Source organism: Haliaeetus albicilla, chromosome 11, assembly GCF_947461875.1.
Source record: "Haliaeetus albicilla chromosome 11, bHalAlb1.1, whole genome shotgun sequence".
NCBI classification, from domain to species: domain Eukaryota; kingdom Metazoa; phylum Chordata; class Aves; order Accipitriformes; family Accipitridae; genus Haliaeetus; species Haliaeetus albicilla.
The window spans coordinates 22773558-22788355 of record NC_091493.1 but is presented as its reverse complement, the minus strand read 5'-3'; the positions used below and the strand labels follow the sequence as shown (position 1 = coordinate 22788355).

Below are 14798 nucleotides of genomic sequence, written 5' to 3'. Positions count from 1 at the left end.
ATCCTTAACTAATTTAACATGGCTGCTACACATAGAGACAGAACGAATCCATTATTAAAACCAGTTTTCTTCTTTCTACTGCACTGTGACCAGCAGCAGAAGGCAGCATAAGAGTCTACGCTGAAGTAGAAGAGAATCTAGCTCCATCACATCATTCTAAAGCTCTTTCCCCATTATGTCAATGTGTACCTTTATACTTAGGCAACTACCAAAAACGGATCTAAATATTTGTTTCTTATAAAACTGGCATATGAATTTAAGTTTATGAAAGATCTTTAGTTTTAATCCTTATACTAGCCACAGCTTCACGGAGTAAAAATGGTCTTTAGAAGGTTCTTGATTTTTCACAGTGAAAAGAAATGAGTCAGTCACAGGAAGAGTGGGAGAAAATTACCAATGCAGACATCTGTCTTGCCCTTAATGGCAGCTTCATGGAGGGGAGTGTAATTCCAATTATCCCGAGCATTAGGATCTGCACCATGCCGCAAGAGAAGATTGACAACTTCAGCATGACCAAAAGAGCAAGCATTGTGAAGAGGAATAAGGCCTCCATCATCTCGTGCATGGACATTGGCACCACTTTGAAGTAAATATTCAACTACATCCTTCCGACCAAAACCTGGAAGAGATAAAGGGAAGAAAGGCGTCAGGGTGGGGTAAGAAAATTCCCTGTCCCACATACACAGATTAAACCAACAAACTTAAATAACTGTAACCACTCTGAATAACAATCACAACTGGCATTCTTTACTAAAGAAGCATTTACACACTAAGGCTATTTTTAAAAGCCCTACAAATTAGATTAAAATCAGTAGAAAAATAATATTCAAGATTACTGGAACAATAAATATCTTGATAGGCCTCCCATGAGTCAACAGCTTCTTGAAAACAACAAAAAGAACAAAATACTGACAACACAACCTCTTCTTTAGTCATTTTACATGGCTATTAACTCAAACTGATAGTCTGCCAACCCACAGCTAGTTTGTGGATGGACCAATAGATGAGCCCTGGGAGCAGTAAGGATGGGACTGGCTACAAGCCAATGCATGTACAATTCATATTCTAAGCTTTTAAAAAAAAAGATTCATATAACATGAAAAGTATTTTACAGAAACGTGTTGCTTGTTTTTTTTAAAAAAGCAGGTAAGAAGCACTGCTTTCAGGTTAAAACAGAAGCATAGTTATTTGCTTTCTAAGGAATAATTAACATAATCTGCACACAGTTTCCATCTTTGAAATGATCACTTAAGAAAACCCTTAGGGACACGAGAAGTTTATCTGGGACCACTCTCTGTTGAAGAAATTTATTATGTGAGTATGCACAACCATAATTTAAAGATACTCATAATGCCTATTTTCAGTGATGCCTAAAATGATTATAAATATTTGATCATGACTGAAGCACAAAAATGCTCTTCCACATTCTGAGGCACTTTTTTTACAAACCTGTCATTCAAGTTAGTAGACAGCAAAAAAATATGCCCACTTGTACATTTGGGGCTAGAAACATATCACAAATAAGGTAATTGCTCTCATAAGCCAATTCTATAGCTACTATTGTTTAATTTCAGCTATATTTTGCACATTTATATAACAGCAAATAAACCAGGACATCAAACTGTATCTATGTTTTCTCTGATACCTTCACAAGAGGCCAGAATGACTTAGGACTTCTGCTTGTAGCCATTATGCCCATCTGGTTACGTTCCAAAGGCCACTGCCTACAGAAATCCCCCAAAGGTTTCATGAAAGTGTCTTTGGGTCTTGGGGATTATTAGGGCAGGTAAAAGCCATATTTTGGTATGTATCGGCCTTGGGCCAAGTACCTTCTGGGAAATAACCCATGCCTGCAGGACTTGGCCTTCCTTGCTTTAAATATCTGAATTGCAAACCGTTTTCCTGAAGAGATCAAGAACTGGGTGGGGATGAAGACTTGAGCTTTTCCCTCAGTGTGAATCACCACACAGTTGCCAACACCAGTGATACTCAAGACAGTAGCAAATTTAAACTTTGTTACAAATCATCCACCCCAGGTCAGTAGGTAGGTATAAATCACTGCAACCATAACCTAGAAATTATGTTTATTCCTGATAACTACACAGCATTTCAGTGACAAAGTCACAGAAGCATATGAGAAGTGTCAGCATTGTAGTTACAACTGAACTTTAGTTTTAGTTTAGTTGCAACTAAACTTTTTCATAGCATGCTTTTCACTAAACCTGACTATTGCATAAATCCTTCTCCCAGACTGACAGCAACTAAAACCCTGCAGCAAGAAACACCTTCACCTTTGCTATTCGGAGCTCAAAAAGCAAACACTACCATTATTAAGCAATTTCTGGATCATACTTGCTGGGAGGACCTCTCATATACAAGCTGTTTATACCAACGGTAAAGAAGCCAGGAAAGGTATTCAGAAAAGCCTTTGTTAAATTCTGTCTTTTCTCCTCTTCCCTCAAAAGTCTGGTAAGGAACCACATTCCCCACAGATTTCTGACTATTATAAAAATAATTTTATGTGAAACATTTTAATCCCAGAATGATCTCCAAGGTATTTTCAAATAACAGTTACAAGACTATACTACTGATGTGCTTCGATTCTTCAAAATACATTACTAATTATACAAATCTTAGCTTGCTAGCACCTTGATTTTGATAGAACCACACACTGTACAGCAAATTCATTTTTGAGTGTCAACATTCTAGTTACCCATCTTATAACTAACAGAAGGCACCTTGCCTGTCCTAACAGAGAACAGGAGTTCAGCACGCTTGAGATGAGATCTGGATCAGACATATGGTCCATGCAAAAACAAGTTATCTGCACAGGCACAGTAAGCCGCATTCACTGCACATACATGCATATTTCTGCTGCCAAAAAAATAATCAGTACCTATACAAGGTATACCCATACAGCCATATTGCCTACACAGTAAATAAATTATATGCAGCATATTTCTCATTCTTAAATAAATTTAGCTTTTGTAACCAGATGCTACAAAGTTATTTTTCTTACATGTGTCCTCCTGATTTTTACTTACGTCTTCAAAATTTCAAAAAATTCTGTTTCTAGTTTGAATGCGTACTCAAAATTCACTAAAGTCTTCAAGGATCTACTCAGATGAGACTTTTCACAAGTGCCAGTCCTGCAAACACATCATCAAAGCTGTTATTTGATGACAGACTGCTTGGTATCTTCTTTCTGCACCAAAACATGTTTTCCAGAACTGCTTTAGTTATGTTAGAAAAGCCTCTGATCAACTTCTCTGTCCAGAAGTTACATGTCTGGTGCTAAACCACCCTTTCTTGTACTGTCCCCTGTCCCTCAAAGCTTTGATGTATAGCCATGTTTTTGAACGTAAAATGCTAAACTTAGCAAGAATCAATACCATAATTGAAAATCAGCGCCAGTAAACCTCATTACAGGTGTAGAGAATTCACCCAGATGTCCTCTATTTAGTATATAGGTTCAATCAGATACAGATCATGAGCAACCCATAGCTTCTCTCTGCACAAAGCCTGCATCCATTCAGAAAATGCCCTAAGTATAGCAACACCCCTAAACTACCTGTAGTTATTTTAATGCTGAGACAGGCTTATTTGCATCACACCAATTTCTGTAACTTCTCTTCAGCATTGAGTGCACAGCAGGGATTCCTTACGTCCTTGTGGAAGCATCTGTACAAGAGGGCACTATATGGAAAGAGCAGTATTTTCTCATTATTTTCTAAAGGATGTATGTGTACAGAGGAGGCGGCCAAACTCTGTACAATGGTCTCTCCTTCCTCTCTCTTGTTTTCACTGAGAGTGCAAAGAGGGGACAGCCTTTGCTGACACAGGGAAGGGAGCCACTACCTACTGTAACAGTTCCTCTTTGCCACTGTTGCAAAAACTATTTCAACACTTTTTAAAAAAAAAACATTATCATTTTTAAGGAGTGGGGGTGGTTTTTTTGGCTCTTGGGCTTCTATCAGAAGACCAACTAAATGGTATCTTGCATAGTTGCAAGCTGTGATAACTGTGTCATCATCATAAACACTTTATTTCTTATTGCAAAGTAGAAGGGCTACTCAGGGCCTCCAGCTGACACTCTTCTACCATTTATGACAGCTGAGTAGTTCACTGCACTTGTTCCCCAAAACGTTACAAACTTTTAGCTGATAAATCCTGAATATTAATCACAACAGAAACTTGTAACTGTATATAATTTTTTTTAAAAAGTATTTATTTACTGTCACTGTTGTGTCATATTTTATATTCACCTGATGTGACAGGATGAAAAGCTAAGAGAAACAACTGAGCTCTGATTCTTCTCCCCTGCCCCAGGTGTTCATTTTTTCAATGAATTTTAGTTTGCAGGAAGGGCATTTTGGTTCCTGCCACGTCCCTAAAACCTTGTGATACTTTCAACTTTGACACACACTGTGATAAAAAGGACTGACTTCAGGAAGTATATGCAGCTTATGGTGAGAGAGGACTGAGCCTATTATGTTGTGAAGGGTGGTGGGCTCTTGACTTAAGTTTCAGTACAACTTATCTACCACACACACAATTGTGTACTACAAAGTCCAAAGAGCAGTCTTCACCAAGATCCCAATATGTATTATTTCTAATAATGACACATACCCAGGGAGAGCTTGTGGTCTTTTTTTTTTAAATACATTTTAATATATTTTAAAATCCACCTTTACGAAATGACACATAGAAAGAGGAATTTGGTTTATTTAAATTGCTAGTTAAGATCTGGGAAAATCTTAAAAATGGAACCAAGTTCAGAACCCAGAATGACACTAAAAAAAAGAAAAAAGGGCAATACAGAACCTATCTTCATATTTCAGCTCCACCTCTTCCATAAAACAAGTCCTGAAACTGAATGAAACTAGTCAGAGATGTTTTGTAATGTATTTTCTAAGAACACCTAGGCTAAACAAAGCAAGAACGGAACTGACTTTTGCTTTTACTTCCTGGAATGTAATTCCTTTAGAGACAGAAGACAAAAGAAGCTAATAATACTTCAACTGTGAATAACAGGGGAAAAGCAAAACACAACAAGAACAATAACCCCAAAATCCCGAAGTTACTTATGTCCATCTTTCACACTGAGCCTATTCGCAGATAGGCTGACAACAGCAGAGTTCTACCTGAAGCAGTAGGAGAGGGTTAAATTAAGAAGTTACACAAGTATTTTATGCCACGTGTTAACCAGAAACTTTTGGCATCTCCTACAGTCTTGTGAGAGGAGCAACTGATTTCTCTCTACAAGTCTGAAGTAGACATAAGCGTGGCAATGGCCCCTCCCATTTACACGCCAACTTGTTTAACATTAGAGGTCTAATAACTATATGAACTCATTGCTATGCCTTTTTTTTTTTTTTAAGAAAAAGCTTTCTATAGATCAGGAGTTCTGTTTTTTTAAAGTCAAGACAGATCACTCCTGTTCAGAGAGATAAACTAGATTACTATATTGCATGAGGAACTCCTTAGGATGAAAAGGGGGGAAAAGGAAAAAACCTCACTTCTCCAAAATGCTGTAAAACGTACTATTTTTTTTAGAAGTTCAGAGTTTATTAGTGAACAGACAGGAGTGCTGCATATGAAAAGATAGCTGCAAAATTGTTTTACCCCAACAGGATATTTTAAGTTGTCTCCTGGGATCTCTTGTCAATCAAGTTTCTTAAATCTGTGAAATGCAGCTGTCCTGAAAAGGCTTTCAAGAACTTAGACCTGTTAAGTGTATGGAAGACGAGGAAAGGACACCTTAAGTAGAAACCTCTTCCAAAACAATTCAGCAAAGACACAAACATCTTTATTACTATCCATATTGTTTAGCTGAAAAGAAGCTGCTGTCTCTTCTGCAGCCTGCCAGCCTTTGGTCCTACATCTAACACTGTAATCAAATCAAAACAAACAACATGGAAACAACAGTCACAGTCAGGTCTTTGTCTGAAAAGGTGGGATAGAATCTTCTGGCCCGCTGCCAGGGAAAGCAGTTGTTCTGTGATGTCAGTTGTTTGCGTATATAAGTCCCGAACTGACAAAGTCTACTTGCTGAAGATAAGAATGCAAAAAGCTTAGAAACAGCATTATCTGACAAGCACCCTTCCTGGGCAAAATTCTAAAAATGAGCAGGGCCGCTGAAATCAATGGAAACTGTACCTGGGACACATGTCACCTGTCAGAGCTCACATGCCACAACACGAACAGTCTAAACCCCAGTCCAGATGTCCTCAACGCCAGCTGAGGTTTATTTTAAGAAAGGAAGAAAGAAAGAAAGAAAAGACAGAAACGAGACGCCACCTGTACCACCCAGCCACCACCACCGCGTGGTGATACCTCACCAGCCACCCGAGAGCCGGCGTGGCACCTAGAGACGGCGACGGCCACGGCCACGGGACGGGACGGGCGCCGGATGCACACGGGGGCCGCCGAAGGGCTCCGGCCCCCCCCGCCCCGCCGCGCCCAGGCCCACCCCCTGCGGCGGGGCCTGCGGGGAAGCAGGGCACCCCGTGCTCCTGCGCGCCCCGGCCAGGCCCGGCCCTGCCCAGGCCCGGCGCCGGGAGGGAAGCGGAGGTGCGCGGCAGCGGGCCTGGCGCCCGGCGGGGCTGCCCCCGCGCTCCGCCGTCCCCACAGAGGCGGTAACGGCGGCCTCAGGCCGGTACCTGCGGCGAAGTGCAGCGGGCTGGACTTCCTGCCCGCCGTGTCCCGGCTGTTCACGTTCTCGGGCCGCACCAGCCGCTTGACCCGCTCCACGTCGCCGTTCCTGCAGGCCTCGAAGAGCTCCCGAGCCGGCTCCGCCGCCGCGCCGCAGCCCGGCGCCTCCGCCAAGGCGGCCGCGCCGCCCGCGCACCGCCGCCCGGCCATGCCGGGCCGGCCCCGCCGGAGGCGGCCGAGCAGCCCCCGCCGCCCCGCTCACAGGCCGCGGCCCTCCGCGGCGGCGGCGGCGGCGGCGGCGGCCCTCCACACGCGCCGCTGGGCGGAGCGGTGGGCCCGGCGCATCGCGGCGGAGGGATCCGGGCGGAGCGGACGCGGCGGCAGCGGCGACACCACCACCACCACCACCACCACCACCACCACGGCCGGCTGTCCTGCGCAGGCGCGCTCCCCCCCGCCCCCCCGGCCGGGATGGGCACGCGCGAGGCGCGCACGCGTGGGAGGTGGCCGCGAGCGTGCGCAGCGTGGCGGCGGGCCGCTGCCTCGGGGGCGGCGGCGGCTCCGAGCGTGGTCCGGGGGCCGAGGGTCGCACGACCCTGCTCGGCCCTGAGCTGGGCGGCCGGCGTTGCCGTTGCGCTCTGGGAGGCGCTGCCGGGGGCGGACGCTCATCGCTGGGGCCTAGAACCGGGAACGGGCCGCGGAAAGTGTGCTTGAACCGGGGGGGGGGGGGGCGGTAATTGCTTACAGTAATTAAATGTCGATTAGGGGGTGACAACTACTGAGGGATTTTTTTTTCCTGTAAAATGTGCAAGACTGCATTTTGGTGCTAAATGATCCTTGCATAGTTATTTATATAGCAAAATACATTGTTCAAAAGGAAGTTAAGTGCTTGCATGATAACTGTGAAGTGGAACTTACGTAAATTACATCGTTTTCTTTCTTAATCCTGGAAAACAGACACTAGAAAAGACTGTTAGTTGACGTTGCCAATTCAAGGTTTTGGAATGGCACAGAGAGCATCTCTTTCCCTCTTGGAAGCCTAACAAGCTTGATGGGGAAGCTTGAGCCTAGATGGAACTAACTAGAAGAGGATTCGTGTGGTGATTTGAAATGTATTTTTCCACTCTTGCCATAATAAACGACTGAGTTTGGAAAAGTTAATTGAATAGGGTCAGTAGCTTCCTGTTCCAAAGGCAGGAAAAGAGAAGTGCCTCCAAACTCAATTGAACTTGCACGCCATTGTTACACTAGTAAATTAAGCAGCCTAAGAACCAGGAAAGAGACCCAGCTGCTAACTTGTACGGTTTAGTCACTTCCTTTCTGCTAAACATCCTTATCTCTGAAGCAAGCCAGTTACATCCAAGCTGCCTGTCCCGGTCCATGCTAATACCTAAACTGTGCCCAGGAATTTTTGGGGGGAGACTACTAGCTGTACCAGGCCAAAACCATGCTACAGTAACAGGTCATGATGGTCCAAGCCTCTGTCTTTGTCTTGGCACTGTTCAGTTTACTAATTTACGCATAGCCACAGTAGAAGTGTGACAGAAGAATGCAGCCAGCACAGGGACAGAAACCATGTGCTTTGACAAACACACGATGCCTTAGTCGTGTGTATTTTCTGTAATCCCGCTGGCTTTTCTCCTCATCACCACTTAAATTACAAGCTGTGCTCGGCAGGCAGGGAAAAGTCAGGCTATGAGCAGGGTCCCTCTATCAGCTTTGTCACACATACATAATTCATCCACTGGTTTACATGTGGCCATAATGTTCTGGCATCAACTGACATCAAATATGGCTCATAGGCCTGCAGCCATCTCAGACCTTCCCAACTTTTCCAAAGTATGTATGATGAAAACTGCCCTTTCTACATGCAGGCTCCACAGACTGAAAACAAGACCTGCAGTGCTGCCATTTGTATATTACCCCATTAGCATAGCTGGAAAAAATACAGAAGCTTTTGAGTTCATAAACCCTTCTTCAGGCCTACAGCAGAAGTAGCAAGTGCATTAACTTGGCTGTTTCCATTTCAAAACTGAAAAAGGGACTCTGTATCTAAAAGTCTGTGGAAGTGTAAATACCTGTATAAATACAAACACATCCTGCTCCCCAGGTCTTCTGAAGTTTAAAACTAGAACAATTTTTCACTAGTTCGCTATAAACTCTATGTTTCTTTCTTTGGCAAAAGCAACTATCAAATGCTAATGGAAAAAAAAATAACAGAGAAAGAGGAGGATTATAAAAAGCATGATCTAAAATAAACAAACTCCCCATTCTTTCCACATCATTATACTGAAAACATAATATTATTCTAATTACCTATAGCCCGACTTCCTTTTCCGGTATGGCTTCCTGGTAGCTTGAGTGTAAAACTACGGCAGGTCTCTGTGAATGGAAAACAATTTTTTAAATTATTATACTGTAAGAGTAGGAGTCAAAAGAAAATGTTTGATATGGACAGACTAAGGCAGCCTTAAAAATAAACCCTTCTTCCTTCTGCTTAGGAGATTAAAGTTTTCTTATGGGCAGAGGTATCATTCATGCCAATCTACAAGGCAGTCCATCAGATCTGGATTTTCAGCTGTCAGCCCTTCATTTCGTGAGGATTTCTCAGCTCTTTCTAATTGGTCCCTGCAGTGGTTTGCCTTGCTCTTGGAAGCAAAGTAAAATGCTAGAATTAATAGGACTTTTCAAGTGTTCAGAAATTTAGCTTATTCCAAAAGGAGAATGATTTAAAATTTATTCCATTTGAAGTATTTCCAGATAAGACTTGGGGAAAAAAACCCCAACCAACAATAATTAATGCTGTACATCAGGAAATAATAAAACATGCCTATCAAGGAAAGAGTTAATTTTGGAGAGAAACAGAAGTGGTCTATTGTTTTGTTGCTAAAATTTTAAAACTGTAAATAGAAACTTTCTCAGTGCAAGCTACTTTTTCTAAATGAAAAGAGAGGCTGATTGCATTAAGCAATAAGAACTCACTGCAAAATCAAAGCAGTACAGGTTGTGCAACACTGAATATATATACAACTGGATCTTTAAAGGAACTTACTTTCTCCCTTCCCCTTCTCATCCCATCTATCAAGCTATCATCTTAAACAAGCAGGAGCTAGTTCCTTTTCTCTGCCAGTCACTCGATCTGTAGTTAGTGGCGTATTATATGTGCCAGCTTTGTTTTACCAGCAGATGGGGGTAAAGTGGAATAAATATAACATGTTGTTCTGGAATAATAAAGGGATTTAAAAAAAAATAGATGAAAGGAGACTTGGAGGCAGTGAAACACTGAGAGACTGAGCGTTGCAGGGAGGAGCAGACGTGGAGCCAAGTGGTCCCTCTAGGAGATGGGGATACACTGTGAGTTGTTGGCAAGCCGTAATGGTAGGCGATCTAGTTATCAAAATACTGTATGCGTGTGTGCAGCAACCAAGAGAACTGTTCAACAGCTTGGTGACCAGCTGTGGAGATGGCAGTTCACGTAATACATTTAGAGAAGATTCTTTTTGTGGTAGGGAGAAGCTTGTGATCCTCACACCAGAAGCACAGATAAGTGCATGAGAGTTCATGGAAACTAGATTACAGAGAAAAAAAGCCTTTAGTCCAGGACCCCTGTGATTTCTTTAAAATGATTCCAGTTTTGCTGTCAAAGACTGCTAGACAGAAACATGCCTAGAGGGCTTAAAGGGAGCTTTTGTTTGTTTTTCTGTAGTGCCTGCAACATGCCTGAGAGGACAGAGAGCTTTTTTAAAAGCATAGACTCCACACATGCAAAGCAGGATTACATGGGCTGCCAGCATGGGAATATGGCAGAGACCTGGGAAATTGTTATTTGTTATTAGGAAGACAGCCACAAGCAACAGAGGAGCAGTAGGGCCAAAGATGGGCATTGACTAGGGATGCCAGCAAAACAGATTCATTTGTATCTCAAATAGGTACAATGATATGAAAAAGCTAAAAGCACATAAAGGCAAACTAGAATGTCTGTCCAACCATGACATATTCAAATTTACTGAAGCTGACTGAAAGAACAAAAACAGTGGGCTACTTATGTTATAATTTGTCTAGAACTGACAGAGATAGGAATAGTAGTTCTCTTGGAAAAATCATCTTAGAGGGAGAAAATTTCAGAGGAGCAAGAACTAGTGAGAGACGCTCCATACAGTTAAATTGCAGTTCAAGTGACATTATTTTAACAAATTTCAATATTAGTTTTCTGTCCCAATTGAAAAAAAAAAAAAGGCTTTGGGGAGGCTCAGGCATCTTGACAATCTGTCCCGGGCATTTAACAGAAGTGTCCAGGTCCCCCGAGTAATTAGCAAAGCAGGTGGGTTTCTCACTCTGTACTCTTAATTGCCCTCTGAAGCACTTTACCTCTTTCCATTGATGGTATAAGAAGCCTATACTTTTGATTTGGATACCTAAATTGGTTGCCTATAGTATGTAATGTAACTACCATATAGAGTATGCAGGGTGAAGGAAAGCAGAGCAGCAACTAAATGCAATGTTTTTTTAAAAAGTGGTAGTGTACTACTCCAACTACTTGCACGTATATTGGCAAGATGTTATTTCAGGACAGATCTCTGAGAGGCAATTTCTCAAGAATTCAAATGATGGCTTCTTGGAACAGCTAGTTCCACAGTATGGGGGAAAAAAAAAAAAGAAAAGAGGCTTTTCTTGACTTAAGCCTAAGCAACACAGTTACTTGGTTCAAGAAGTATATATAGTTTTACCACGAAGTAGTAATGATCAAATCCAATGAATTTCAATATTTCTAATGGAAGGCTCCTACTGAAAAGTAGTCCATGGCACTGATTCATAACAGGAATTGTGATGAAAAGAAAGAATGTCATTACAGTTGTATTAAAATCAGGTATGAAAACATAAAAATCCTAAGACTTGCTGTGAAGAATATATTTATGCAGATTTTTAACTGGGTGACAGAAAGTAGGAAGCAGGTTCAAAAGGTTATTGGGATCACACTCTAATGGTCACAAATTGTCGGTAAAACCCAATAAAAATAAATATTTTTTTTTAAAAAGAGGAGGCTTGTGGGAAGTGAACACAGTTATGTATATGTCCTGCTAAGCATAAGTTATCACAGAGCTAAACCAACACATGACAACTAGAAACTTTTCCTCTGGGATGATTTTCCCAACATCTTATAATTCACTGTAACCAGTAATAATGTATTTATACATTTTGCGAGGGATATTCTTGGAGAAAAGAAGTTTTGTGATCCATTAAAACAATTCTTATGTTCCTGCAAGCAAAGTTTAAAATCTCCATCCAAAGATATTTTTGCCTGTAATGGATAAATCTCAAAAGATTTGGACATTTACCAGGTAAACATATTTGCATTCCTACCTGAATGCAGAGTAGGCAGCCACACTGCATTTAAGGGACTAATCCCCCCTTAAGGGACATCTTCTGTTTCATTTATTTGTTCCATGAGTAAATTGAAGACAGAATCTATTTATCAGACCTCTCAGATCAAATCAAGGCAACACAACAGTTGGTTATACCTTAAATTTAATGTAGAATTGGGCCTAACAAAACTTGGAAAACCCTAGGTGGTCAAAAAGTTCTAAAATAATTGTATATTTGAACTGTCTTAAGAGCAAACTAATTTGCAAAACTGAATTAAAAGTCATTAATTTGGCTTGATTTTGAGACTCTGCCACGTAGGTCTCTATTTTTGTATGTATTACCTGGCTAAGTGCATGCAAGAAAAAAATATTCCAACAGTTTCACTGATGCTATACAAAGGGTTTATTGGATTTTACACTAGAGTATATTACTGCAAAGATTCAGTGAGTATTTAGCACAAGGATGGGCACTGAAACACAATAGCAGATTAACTCCTTATCTATAGCAGGGGTTTTTTTGTGTTATGTCTATGTAGGCTACAAAAAAAGATTCATCCTTATTTTCCATTCATTCATTGACAGATTATTAATGTTATGTTCAAAGACACCTTACCAGCTACAAATGCTGATACATTACCAAAGTTCAAACTATGTAACTGTTGTGATTTTTATATCTTCACTTGGATTACCTTTTACATGCAGGTTCACAGAATTTTGAATAGGCGAGTGAATTGCTTCCTTTTCAACTGCTTACTAAAAACAGCTATTAAAACATTTTAAAAGTAAAATGTCTTGGACATCAGTGTCACACAAAAACCATATGTAAAGCAATTTTAAAATTGATTTCTTAATTGAAAGAAGAGTTAGTAGATTGGTAGGCTTTGTTTATTGCCAATATTATACATTTAAAGGATGGGAAAATATTAGCAGATTAAGTATTGTTGCTTTCTATCACAGTTGAGTGATGTAAACAAATGGCAATGTACCATTCATTTATGTACATACCAAAACCTTTCTCTGGATTTTGTATTTTCTAGCAAGAGAGGGAAAATTTTAAGTGCTTTATTCAAACAGTTTATTCTAGGATTATTTCTGTGATCCACTTCTTTCTGTAATTTTTTATAAGCGACTGAGGTGTTTCTTCTGCACATGTTATAGGAAGCCTTATAACAGTAACTTATGTCCTTATTGATCCATGGAAAATAATATTTCCATTCATTCCAGAAAATTACTGGTTTTCTTCTTGTATCAAACATACCTTGATTGTTGAGCTGTTGCCTTATGGTCACTCTCAAGATCATGGTTACACAGTGATACAATCCAGCTGCCTAAAAATAGTAAAGAGTAGTGCTTGTATTTCACCTGGGACTGTGATTATTTTGCATAGCCTTGTACCCGCTGAGTGCTTAGCCAGTACAGCCAGTGCCTAACACCTGATAAATTCCTCTTTAGATGGCAACATTTCTGAGTGTGTAGGGTAATCCTATGTCATGGGGCTTTTTAGCTATCTGGGAAATATATTTAAAAGTTACCCTTTTTGTATTGTAGAGGTGACTGAATACATTTCTATAAAATTAAAAAATAGGCCCTTTTAACTTTATAGAGTTACATAAATGCTAACTATTGCTGTTAAGATGAAGTTACACAGGATGCCATTTCAAGAGCAAGGTTACTTGGGGTTAAAACTAAATATGTCTCAGCTTCTATCACTCTGGAGTCCTTCCAGGAGAGTGAGTGGTCATCGTTCTCCCTTTCCTTTTCACTTCTTTGCCTCATCTGGCCAGGCCCTTTGGTCTTCAAGATAGGATCTCAAAGTACTTAGCTGGAGTCTCCTACCTCACTTCACCAATACGTGCCCAGTAGGAGCCTATTTTACTTTCCAGATCTACCTTGTAACCTGAACAATTTCAAAACTGGAAACAGAACAGTGGAATGGAAGATTAGATTGGTGTGGAGGTAGTGGGCATGACTAAGATCTTAAAACCTTAAAGACATCTGAAATGCCATCACTGCACACAATATACGTGCACACAAAATAAATGCCCCACAGGCATGTAACGGTGAAATAGCTTTCTCCTGGTAGTTTAGTCACTGTTTTTCTTCAGAAGTAATTTCACCGATGATCCTTTCTTTGTTGTCTGGACAGCTCATGCAGCAGAGCTACTGCTGTCTTTGTTGATACTGTCCATGTATGGAAACTCTTCACTGTGAACCAGAATAGCCCCTGCAGTGTAGATGGGGACATAGCATCCAGCTGTTTATTGTGGCCCTCTTAGCTTGTAAACAAAAATCCTATGCAACAGATAAGCACTGGACAGAAGTTGGCCTCGTTTGTATTTGTTCCAAGTTAAATGATATTCCTTGAAAAAAAAAATATGAAATGCATGCTAGTTACTAGGGATCTTTAACTGTAGGCAAACAAATTATTTTTATCATTTGAGTTAGTTTGATGCAACCAGCAAAGTGCCTAGTGTCAGCCAGGTATTCAGAGCAGAGCAGAGCACTGTAGAACTTATTGCAGCATATGTGGGAGAGTACACAATCACCACAGGGACTTTCTTCTCTATTTAGACACTTTATAACAGTATCTAATAATTTTATTAGGAATATCATTTTCCCATTTTATAGCTAGATCAAGTGATCTGAAAGCAGTCTGTTCGATGTAGCAAAGATCTGAGTGACCAAAGTGCAGACTTTTCTTAGCAGAATAACAGATACATGCCTGCCCTCATGCTACTAGCATTTTATCCGAGACAGAACGATCACAGTAAGGAAACATCA

The 14798-nt window shown here is 41.0% G+C and overlaps 1 protein-coding gene across 1 annotated transcript in view; it reads right to left on the bottom strand.

Moving 5' to 3' along the window:
- Positions 1–7047, bottom strand: part of TNKS2 (tankyrase 2) — a 38060-nt gene extending 31013 nt beyond the window's left edge. The window contains exons 1-2 of the mRNA XM_069796608.1: positions 6663–7047; positions 395–619 (exon numbers count right to left, since the gene is read on the bottom strand). Coding sequence (XP_069652709.1) covers positions 395–619; positions 6663–6864 — 427 coding nt within the window. The 5' untranslated portion in view covers positions 6865–7047. The remainder of the gene's footprint in view (positions 1–394; positions 620–6662) is intronic.
- Positions 7048–14798: the final 7751 nt, after the last annotated feature.